Raw genomic sequence first — 12,187 nt, 5'->3', positions numbered from 1 at the left:
TTCATGGATTTATTTTGCAATTTGATCCTCATTCATTGTTTCTATATGAACAAATTACCCACCCAAATCACAGTACATTACAATTTACTTTGTAATGGTCACTCACTGGTACATTCAACCCACATGCCATCTATCACTCATGCATTTTTGATCTTATCCCACTATGAAATTGTTAAGTGGAATACTTCTGGATACCATTTCTGCTGCAATACTGCCAATATGGGGAGTACAGGTCCAGAATCAAACTTCTCAGTATGGTTATATAAGGAATAATATTGTCATCACAGAAGGAGGAAGAGGATCATCAAACTCAGAGCCGGCAGCCACGGGTCCATTTTGACAGATTTTTTCCTTTGCAGTATTTTTTCCAGACAACCCTTAAGAAAGGAATAAAAATAAGAACAATGCACTTTTGTTGTAGAACACACATGTGGTAGTTTCTTTAACAGTTTCAAATGATGTAATTCTACTTGGAGAGATTCAGGAAACATCTAGGTGAGCTAGTGCAACTTTCATTTATTCATCTTTCTTGTTCATTGACAATTCTTTTCTTAGTTGTTTAAATGAATCTCCTTTCCTCCAGATTAAAACAATAGTTTTAACTAAAATAGTCCTGACTTTCTATTTCTCCTAATAAAGATTACATGCCATAATGCCCAGTAGATATCTTGGGCTCTCTTCAGAACAGCACACAGAATACTTTTAAAAAAATCAGATTATTTATCACAAAGCATTTTTATTCTTTGCTTTTAGATACTCAGCTGAAAAGTGTTTCATCTAATGACCTGCTGCTTACTACTCAATAGTAAATCATTCTATGATTGGAGGCTTCAGGAATGATCTCTCCCTGCTTTGCACACTACTGCTCTTTACCTACTAGATCTCTGATCCCATGGAGTTTGTCCATAGAATCCTTGTGTTCAAAAGACCCTTTGTCTAATTCTTCTGCTACTTGGTACTAAATCATAGATTTTTTAACAGCTGACAAGCACAGACATGGATAATTGATGTAAAATGACTGGGAAGGAGTAACCCAGCTATAAACAGCATCAACAGCTGCATCTTAAATTGTGTCTCAGGCTATTTTTAAACCAGGATTCAAAAGACTTCTTAAATCCATTTTTTGAAGCAACCAGAATGGAGATATAACAACAAAAAACACAATCTGTAATGTTCAGGTAGTATATTTCACAATAAATGTTAAGACATTTTACAGTAGTCTAAAGAAACTAATTCAAGTTCATGAGTACAAGTCCAGTTGCTAGCCAATGTTCCAAATGTAAGATGTTAATGAGATATTGACTCACCAGGCATTCATCCCATTGGGATCACGCACAATTCTTTTAGCACAAGTAATATCATCTGTGATGTCATCATTTGTGAAAGCTGCCAAAAGAGCAAATTAGAACTTATCCAATTCCAGATGTTTCAAAGGTATTTCCAAAAATTTCCATAAACTTATTATTTAAAACAGATACTTACCCAGCTGGTGTAGACCATGAAATGCCTTTTCTCCTGCTCTGAACATGGAGAGTAACAAGTTTGAAAAATGTGGAGTACTAAGAGTTTGTTTCTGCTCTAGACTGAATATGCTGGATATGAAGGTATCCCCAGAGCATTATTGCATTCTTGGAAAGGAACCAGAGAGGAAATCTCTCACTTGAAGTCCTAACTTTTGATAAAGGGCAGAAAACATTAGATTGAATTCTTTAACTGGGTGGGATTCTGGAGCTGAAATTGGCATCTTTAATTACTTCCTCTAGCAAGATATTGACTAACCATTATGAAGATAGGATCATGTGGCTCTCTTACAAGCAACACTTTTCATCTCCAGGTTACAAATTAGAAGACTGTGAGTTCTAGTCTCACCTTTGGAACGAAAGCTGGTAGGGTGTCTTTGGGCCAGTCTCTTCCTCTCAGTCCAACTCACTTTACAGAGTTAAGGTGTTTCAAGGAAAATAGGAGGAGGAAGAATGAGTGCTAAGTATGTGTGCAACCTTGAGTTGTTTATAAAAGTAATAAAAAAGTGAAGAAATCTTTAAAAAGCACTGAAGAGAGTGTGAGATAGTTAATGTGAGAGGGACAGGGGGACTTCACCGCATAGAAGTCTTTTGCTCTTTAGATAATACTGTGGTGGATGTTCTGGGGACAGAAATGGAGATATATCTGTGTGGAGGAATTTAGAGTAGTTGTGACAAGTTGGGTAGCAGGATGATAAACAGGCCAAGAGTCCAACAGAAAGCAGAGTGGCTAGATATTATCACTGTTGAGCCAAGCAGGAACTCAAAACAATTTTGAAAGACAGTTTTGGTGAGTCCATATCAATTCTATGCATCTGAAACACAAGGAGTATAGGCATATTATCTCATTGTGCCATGGAACATAATAACCACAGAATTTTGGAAACCTGTCAGACTTACCACTGCAAGGCTTATTACAGCCATTAGCTGTGGGACCCTGGTAATTGTTGCACCACCAACGGCTGCTTATCTGGAAAATCCCATAATTGCGACTGCCATTTGAGTTTGATGACCCCACAGCTCGGCTGTTGTATCCGCTCTCATAATAAGCCATACAGATCCCTGGAAGAAAGCAAGCAAGGAAAGGGGTATAAAAGATCTGTGCTGTAAATGGAAAAGCCATCCTGATTTTTTTTAAATAGAACATTTAGAACATAATGCTTAACTATCTTCTCATTCTTCCCTCAACCAAGGAAGGACCCAAAAAGTCCAGTATATTTTGGAAACCTTCAAGGAATTTGGAATAAATCTGTTTCTGTCTCCAAGATATACCTGGATTTCTTAAAGGCGCAAAAAGCCACCTCCCCTTTCTTCTCTCTTTCTAATTTAAGCCTTCCGGGAGGGAATACTCTTTCATTGTGCATCTTTTGGCAATCTCCATGTTCCATATTCATAGACTTGAAGCCTCGCATTCCCATCGGCCCATTTAGACCACTACCTGATTGGACAGCTTGGACAGTTCTGATTGGCTTGCTAAGAGTCTGCCACGATTGGCTAAAACCAAGCATGGCAGACTTGAAGCAGCATCATTGGCCGCCTAGCTGTGGTGAGCTCTATAAAAGAGCAGCTGCTATTGTTTCTTAAGCTTGTTCTAGCCAGTAAATAAAGAGCTGTTGTTACTGAGCCGAAGTCTCTCGTCTTAAATGAACCCGACCTTCCGACCTTAACACTGGCGACGAGGGTGGGATAAAGAAGACAATGAGACAATCCAGCATGTGGCAAATGGCGCGAAATGACCATCAAGATGGTCAGCAATGCCACGCCACCCGCACCCTTTAATCTGGCCACTGAGGACTGGGAGTCCTACATCGACTGGTTTCAGATGTTTTTGGAATTCAGCAACCTGAAAGACGCCAACGGCAACCAGAAACGGGCTATATTCCTATCACACTGCGGGCCCGCCGTGTTTAAAATGGCCAAGGCTTTGGCAAAACCCGCAGACGTCAAAACGATGGATTGGGACGACCTCGCACCCATCCTCCGAAACCACTATGCTCCGGCCGTGCCCACCTCATTCGCTGGCACGACTTTTACCAAAGAGATCAGCACGAGGGTGAGAGCATTAGCGAATTCGTAGCTGATCTGAGGGACCTTGGAGGGTTGTGTGGATTCACTGACCTAGAAGAGGCCATGCGAGATCGGGTCATCCTCGGCCTAAAAGACCCCACTCTACAAAGCAAGTTGATGGCAAAGGGCAGTATCTCCCTCGCTGACACCATAGCTGAAGCAACAGCAGCAGAAGCCACACGCAAATCAGCGGCTCGGATGTGGCGATCAAACAGAGCCGGCCGCCGCCCAGTCAGCGAAACAGCTTCAACATCGGAGAAGCATACTACCACCACCCAGCACGGCAACACCGAATCCCCCTCTGACAGAGACTACGAGGAGGAAGAAATCCACTGGCTCCAGTCAGAACGTGATCGACGAGACCGGCGGTGTCGTAAGTCAGGGTTTCAATGCGCCGGATGCGGAGGTGATCACCCCCACTCTGAATGCCATTTTCTTGACGCCATTTGTCAGCATTGCGAGAAGGGGGGGCACATCACAAAAGTATGTCAAAATAAACGCAACCTCAGCCCCCGGTGTCGAGGAAGTAGCTCGAGATGATGAGATGGCACCCCCCCAAAGCATCGGGACCGCCAGCCTGACAGCCGATGGAACCGAGACAGCTGGACCAAGTTATTCAACGAGGCACCACCCTCAACCATGCCCTGCAGCAAAGTGCCTACCCTGTACCAGTAGTCCAACACCTCCTGCACTCACTGGGGGTGTGGGGGGGGCCTGGGGCTTTGTAAAGCTTGACCTGGCACAAGCCTATCAACAGCTACCGGTCAATGCAGAAACAGCCGAAGCTCAAACGATCGTAACACACCGAGGGGCATTTAAATGCAACCCCCTCCAATTCGGCGACAGCGTAGCGCCTGGGGTTTTCCAAAGCCTCATGGAAAGAATGCTGCAAGGCATTAAGGGAGTAGTGCCGTACTTTGATGTATTAGTGGCAGCGGCTAATAAAAAACAACTAGAAAAACGCCTAAGGGTTGTACTCCAAAAATTTAAAGACTCTGGTTTGAAAGTTAAAAGAGAGAAATGTCAACTATGCACCGAGAAAGTTGAGTTTTGGGGGTACCTCCTAGACAAACACGGAATTGACCCCACCGAGAAAAAACTTAAAGCCATCAAGGAAGCCCCCAGACCGAAAAACAAAGTGGAGCTTCAAGCATTTCTTGGACTCATTAACTTTTATAATGTTTTCCTACCCCAAAAGGCGACCGTGGTGGAACCCTTGCATAGACTACTGGACAAAACTGCCTCCTGGATTTGGGGAAAACAGGAGGAAAACGCCTTTCAACAAATAAAAAATCTCTTAACTTCCAATGCAGTCCTCATCCAGTATAGTGAAATTCTACCACTAACGTTGACATGTGACGCATCACCTTTTGGAGTAGGGGCAATCCTCAGTCATACCTTACCAGATGGAAAAGAGGCACCCATTGCCTTCTTTTCACGAACCCTGTCCAAGCCAGAAAGAAACTACAGCCAGCTAGACAAGGAAGCCCTAGCAATCATCTCCGGAGTGAAAAGGTTCCACGAATACGTTTACGGTAGGACCTTTTCAATCATTACTGATCATAAACCCCTGCTAGGCATATTGGCAGGCAACAAGGCCACCCTCAACATTCTGTCACCTCGCATGACGAGTTGGTCTGAGTTCTTGGCCTCCTATAACTACCAGCTCATACACCGCCCCGGCAAGGACATTCTGCACGCCGATGCCTTAAGCCGCTCACCCCTCCCAGACGTGTAAGATGACCCAGCACCCACCTCTCAAGTTCTCCAAATAGAAACCCTACCCAGCCCACTCCTCACTGCGCCAGACATTGCCCACGAGACAAAAAAAGACAGGTGGCTGACGCGAGTCTTGAGCTGGGTAGAACGAGGTTGGCCAGAAAATAACAAAGATGAACACTTTAAAGCTTTCAGGAACCGGCTAACTGAGCTCTAAAAGGGTGCATACTTTGGGGAGATCGGGTGGTGATACCAGAAACATTACAAACCAAAGTATTGGACATGCTGCACGAAGGGCACCCGGGCATCGTCTGGATGAAAGCCCTGGCAAGAAGCTACACTTGGTGGCCGGGGATGGACAGATCGAAACATGGGTCGCCGCATGCAACAGTTGTCAACAAATGCGATCCACCCCCCCCCCACAGCACCACCTCTGGAATAGGAAACACCCAGAGGCCCCTGGTCATGAATCCACCTTGATTTCGCTGGCCCCACTCACGGACACACATTCCTGATAACCGTCGATGCCTATTCTAATTGGCTGGAAGTTTGCACTATGAAAAAGACAACCACAGAGGCCATCATAACTAAACTCAACAAACTTTTTGCCACACACGGGTTGCCTGATGTAATAGGGCCACAGTTCATGGGCCACAGTTCATGGCATTGGCATTCGAACAATATCTGCCCGGGGCATCAGACATGCTTTGACATCGCCCGCTTACCCGGCGGTTCAGTTTACAAAAAAACCCTACAAAAAATTGAAGATGGCAACATCCAGGAAAAAATCAATAAAATGCTACTGATACAACACATCACGCCGAACACAACCACTAATAAATGCCCAGTGGAACTACTTATGGGCAGAAAGCTCCGTTCACCACTAGACCGTTTACACCCCACCTATAACCCGGAGAAACCCCCAGGCTCCACCAGCTGACATCGCGCATTCAACATCAGTGACACTGTCTTCGTGAAGAGCTTCACCGGGGACCCTCTCTGGGTACCTGCACGCATCACCCAAATAACCACCCCCCGGTCCTACTGCCTAGAAACAACTGATGGGCGTAGCTGGAAATGCCATATCAACCAGCTACAGTCAAGGCTAGCCAGTCCAGACCTTAATAAAGAAATCAGAGGGGGGGGGGGGAAACCTCAAACATTGAAAACAGAAAAAACTCAATGCAAGCAGAACACCCCCCTGACCAAACCCCCAAAATAAACCAACCAAACTCACCTGAAAACTCAGAACCGCTGCAGACAGGTGCTTCACCTGAAAGGAATGACTGGACAAGCTCGACCAGCCCAGAAAATCCAGGCAGGAGCAGCGGAGCGAACGACTCGACCAACCTGGGTGAACCAGGTGGGAGTCGCAGCTATAGGCCCGGCTCACCCTTCCAGGCAGTTCCATCAGCAGAGTTGAGAGCGACGCGGAGCCCAGCCGAACCGGCCGACGATCAGAGACTAAATGAAGCGTGCAAGTCAAGAAGAGCTGCCGCGGCTGCTATTGCTTCTTAAGCTTGTTCTAGCCAGTAAATAAAGAGCTGTTGTTACTGAGTCGAAGTCTCTTGTCTTAAAGGAACCCGACCTTCCGAACTTAACACTCCAAATGTAGGAAATCTTCTATGATGGCCCCAAATTTACTAAATTTAAATGATTTGGTGGAATTTGAAAGATCTTACTTCTGAGAGGATGTTTATCCTGGTAGGGATAATCCCTTATTCTTAAGAGAGTAAATAAAATATTGTCTAAGCCATAATTGTAAAACAATCAAACTACATGGAGACCAAGATGGCATAGCCGTATCTCAGTTCTGCAATTGTCCCAATCAGGCAACAAATTGGAAATCTACTATCTTGATAAAAATAAGGGTGTTAGTCCTGGGAGAAGCTATCTCTAATCATTTGGGATGCAAAGAAAACATATATTCTCATTCTAAGAACATTCAAATGATTCATTAGGAAGGTTGGTTGAACCTAGGGTGGGATTCTATCAGGTCGGACTGGTTCTATAGAACCAATTGTTATGATTCTGCAGGCAAATCATTCCCCTGGCTGGCCTTGCCCCTCTCTGCCCATCCCTCCACACCCCGCCAAGTCAGTCCTTATTGCGCATGTGCAACGTCATGCACATGCCCAACATCACTGACTGGATTCTTCCCTGCCTGGTCACTCTTTAAGGTATTTCTCCCCCCCCCAACCATCAGCTGTCTCTAATGAACAGGAACTTCCTATGATCAGCTGTGCTGGGATTCCCCTCCTCTTACTTCTTTACCCAGGAGACTTCCAGAAAGGTAAAAATTAAGGGGGGGGGGCACAGCACAGCACAGCACACACACCCACACACACCATTTTTTGCCTTCCTGGGCCCCAGGGAAACTTCCTGGGAGCAAAAATGACCCCTTAGGCTCTGTTCTTTATTCCTGAGCCATCTGGGAGAAAAAATGTCCCCCCACCCCACCCCAGGAGGCTTCCCTGAGGCCCAGAAGGCCCAAGAAGGGGGGGGGGATTTGCTGCAAAAAAAGCCATGCCCACACAGTCACATGGCCACACTCACCTAGCCATGCCCACAGAACCAGTTGTTAAAATTTTTGAATCCCACCCCTGGGTTGAAGTAATTCTTGAAAAATCTGCCCCATTTTGGATCCCCCTTGCAAACCTGGAACTTGCTATGGTGGAGAAAAAAAGAGTAAACTCACAGTTGCCCAACCTGTAGCCATAATATCTATTTATGCCATTTTGTCTCAGAATTGAAGCCAGTTCACATTTGGGGTATACTTTGGCTTCATTGGCTGCAATGAAGAGGAAGAGGAGGATGAGCACTATTGCCTTCATTGCTATGGCTCCTTGGGGGACGATGTCTGACTTTGCCAGGACAGGATTTTATAGTCACAGCTTGAGAAATTGGCACCTCTGGAGGGATGTAAACAAGGTATGTAGCAATAATTCCCTGTTGTAATGATGAGGCAGTCGAGTTGTTTTATCATGAACAACTGAATCATGATGATCTTTATTGGAGTCTAGTCTTGTATTTATACACATTTTTAATTATCCTCCATCATTGGTTAACTTTGGTTACTGCTTAACTTTCATTGCTGTTTTGCACAGTAATCCATACAATTAATTATCTGTAGTTAAAGTCTAACATATGTTTACTTCTTCTCTCTAATCCTCCTTTAGATTAGTGACTTTGTTTACCTGAGTTGTATTTGCTTGGAAACATTCTTATCTGAGGTTTGCCATCCGAGATTGGAACATTCCTGCAATTACAACTCTAGAATTCCCCTATCTGAGATTAATGTCAACTAATAAGCAGGGAGTGCTGAGGGCAAAGATCAAGGAGAAATAATAATTACCATTTTCAATTTTATCAGAAGCCAAAACAAACAAATAGTAGATGGCATTAAAAATGCTTGACAGATATTGGCTCAATGAACAAGTGCTGGTTTCAACTGTGATTGAAGCCGCAAGCTTTTTTATGCGCCTCATATTTGATGTATGTGAAAAAGGGAGAGGGCTTTTATTGTGTGGTGTCATGTGGGGCACATCTTCAGGTGTTTCTCCCCCATCTAGTGTGCCAAGATGGTTGACCTTGACTGGGTATAAACAAGTCCATTTAGCTGTGCAATAGATCATGAGAGCATCCCTCCCTTTTGGTTCACACACAGGCCATCTTCTCTGGAGCTCACTTCCCCACTCAAATAGCAATCTTCCCCACTCTCCGTTACTATGGCAGCTGATAGCAAACAAGCATCAAAGAGGCTGACATTTGATTTTATTGTTGTTTACCCTTCTTACATGTGTCATCAAGTCATCATCAACTCTCTGTGACCACATAATTTTTTCCATGATCTGAAATGGCTGAATTCTATAACTGGATTCTGTGAATCATTCACAGTATGAGTCACTGCAGTGAACTCTACATAGGCTGTTCTCGAAGACTACCCAGAAAGTACAATGGGCAGTAGAAGCAGGAATGGACATAAGTCAGTTTAGTTGTTGTTCTGTATGAAGTTCTGTATATAACCCCACAAAACCAATGGTGCACAGTCCACATGTACTTTTCTGCTTAGCTGTGACAAGAAGCCAGAAACTTTTAATTCAGATAAAAGACATCGAGTATACCATAGATGCAACTACAAATTTACAAACACTGTCATATACTGGTTGGAGAATATCTCTCTCTGCTGCTTTATTGTTGCATAAAATATATGAACACTATATTCCAACAGTTGCCATTGTTTTCTTGGGAAATTCAGGGTGTTGGTTTTTATCTGCAAAAGCCGTACCTGTTGACAGGATCCCCGTAGACTAACTCATCTCCAATTTTGTCTGTCTATCCAGGATTAGACTATTTCAGATCTGATATAAACAGTAAGAGTATCTTTTAGAAGCAAGAATCTGGCTTCCCTGAGATCCAAACAGCCTCCAATTGGATCTGATGCTCATTAGATATCAGACTACACTGGATTGGGTGGCTTGGAGGCACAAAGTCAGATATGTCTTTGTGGGGGTAGGTAGACAACTTATGAGAAGCTTAGAAATGGGATACTAAGTAGAGATGCAGACTGAAGAACGATAGCAGGACAACAAAAAGCAATGTAAGTAGGTACTATCACAATGATCCAAGTAGGAACTTGAAACAGTTTTGAGAGACAAGATGATTAAGCATGAATCTTCATGAAGTGATGGGTGCAATTGGACAATTAGAAAGACGGATAAAAGAGAAAGAGGATTAGAATTTCCCTACAAACTTTTCAATTGAGTTCTTTCGGACATTTCACCTTTTTGCTTTTCTAATGAAATAGGTGTCAGCCCTTGGTAGTAGATCAGGTCAGGAAAAAAAAAAACACTACAAGGATTATGGGAATCTATACTACTTCATTGTTATAGACCACAATAATAAGAATAGAACTTTAAAAGCTTCTCTCTCCCACCTCATACACAAACAGGATCAAGGTCAGGTAATTTTCAATCTCTTTCAGATGCTTCCTTCTTTCCCAGGACTGAGTCGTCATTCTTTTCTCATCAACTTAATATTAATTAATATTAATATTAATTAATATTAATCTCTTAATAGTTCTTTTAACAATTCTTGCATTCCTTTATCAAGATTATATATCTTCGACCCTACATATCTTACCACTACAAAGCTTATTGCAGACATTAGCTGTAAGGCCCTGGTAATTGTTGCACCACCAAGGGCTGTTTATCCAGAAAATCCCATAGTCACGACTGCCATTCCTGTTTGGCTGCCCCACTTTGTGGGTGTCAAAACTGCTTTCATGAAAAGCCATACAGACCCCTGGAAGAAACAAAATGGGGAAAGGGCCACAAGAGGCCTGTGCTATAAATGAAAAAGTTATCCTGGTTTCTCACCCAGAACATTTAAGACAGAATATTGAACTATCTTCTCATTCTGTTCCAAAGAAGGAAGGACCCAAGAAGTTCAATACATTTTGGAAACCTTCTGGAGAATTTGGAATAAGTCTGATAGTTCTCTCCAATATATTCCTGGGGTGGTTAATGGCACATAAAGCCCCCTCTCCTCTCTTCCTTATCCAGGCCTTCCAGGGAGGAGATACATTTCCATTGTGAATCTTTTGCTTTGCGGTCCCTGTGGAAAATCTTCTGTGATGGCTCCTGGATAATTTTCTTCATCATGATCTGAAATTGCTGAATTCCACAACTGGGTTGTGTAAATTATTCACAGTATGGGTCACTGCAGTGAATTCTATATAAGCTGTCCCGGAAGGCTATCCAGAAGCCAGATCTGGTCCAGAGGTGGGCAGCAGAGGGAGGGATTTTGTTTGTTAATTGCCACTTGGTTTCTGGGGGAATTCAAAGTGATAATTTTGAACTGAAAAAGCCCTATGTGGTCACAGGATGCCTCATTATTGCTATTATTCTTCTAATCCTTCCTATTACCTATCCCCTTCTACTTATGAGTATAACCTTGTTGCTTGTATCATAATGATTTATATTGTTTTATTTAGTTTCCTAGTATAATTTGATTGCTTGTTTACTATCCTATGACTATCACTAAGTGTTATGATTCTTGATGACTGTATTCTTTGTGGACACTGAGAGCTTATGCACCAAGGACAAGTTCCTTGTTTTGGATACTGTCCTCATTCTCTGAGATCAACACAGCCCCCACCCTGCTCTCTTTTAAAAGACCTTGAACCCCTTAATACTTCCTCATTGCTGCACCGCAGTGACCTGACACTGTTTCTGAATTGGAATCATTGTTATGAAAATGTGTGTATTTTGTACATCTCCATATCAAATTTTATATGATTCCAAATTATTACCATTTGTTTTAAGCATTGTAACTTGTGTTCAAAATCCCCCAGCAACAGCAACGAGTGGTCCTGAATTATTGAGACACGGATTTGGAGGTCTTTGGGAACAAAATGAGGCTATGATTGGCTAGGGGAAATTAAGACTGAAGACATGTCTAGTTCTGCTGAAATTAAAAAACTGAATCCTCCCTATCATTTTGACAGATTTCTTTCTTTGCAGTACTTTCTCCAGGCAGCCCTAAATATAAGAATTCAAATTAAAAATAAGCATAATACATAATGCCTTTGTAGATCACATATATGTTTGTTTCTTTGACAATTTCTTTTTTTAATTTTTAAAATAATTTTTATTAAACAAACATGAACAAAAGCAAAAAGATACATGGTACAATCCTCCTAACCTGCATCTTTGTTTTACATTGCTAAATCACATATAAAAATAATACATAATAATTGTTGTGGAGCGATGGTAAGGAAGAGGCATGAGACCAGAGCGTACAACTAACAGGCTTTATTGCAATGAATAAAGGGTTGTCGCGTCTGCTAGCTAACTTGCAGACCAGCGGGCAACAACAGG

The 12,187-nt window shown here is 42.8% G+C and overlaps 1 protein-coding gene across 1 annotated transcript; it reads right to left on the bottom strand.

The window, feature by feature from the left end:
* Window positions 1-268: 268 nt before the first annotated feature.
* On the bottom strand, window positions 269-8,148 carry LOC113443296 (lysozyme C, milk isozyme-like). Its single transcript, XM_026711413.2, has 4 exons — window positions 8,005-8,148; window positions 2,421-2,582; window positions 1,308-1,386; window positions 269-377 (listed from the first exon to the last, which is right to left on the bottom strand). The coding sequence occupies exons 1-4, from the start codon at window positions 8,138-8,140 to the stop codon at window positions 311-313; spliced, it is 444 nt and encodes a 147-aa protein (XP_026567198.1). The 5' UTR covers window positions 8,141-8,148; the 3' UTR covers window positions 269-310.
* Window positions 8,149-12,187: the final 4,039 nt, after the last annotated feature.

Source organism: Pseudonaja textilis, chromosome 2 (assembly GCF_049901715.1).
Source record: "Pseudonaja textilis isolate UNSWEBS1 chromosome 2, rPseTex1.2, whole genome shotgun sequence".
Lineage (NCBI taxonomy): Eukaryota > Metazoa > Chordata > Lepidosauria > Squamata > Elapidae > Pseudonaja > Pseudonaja textilis.
The sequence above is the reverse complement of the archived record's forward strand: the minus strand, read 5'-3'. Positions and strand labels throughout refer to the sequence as shown.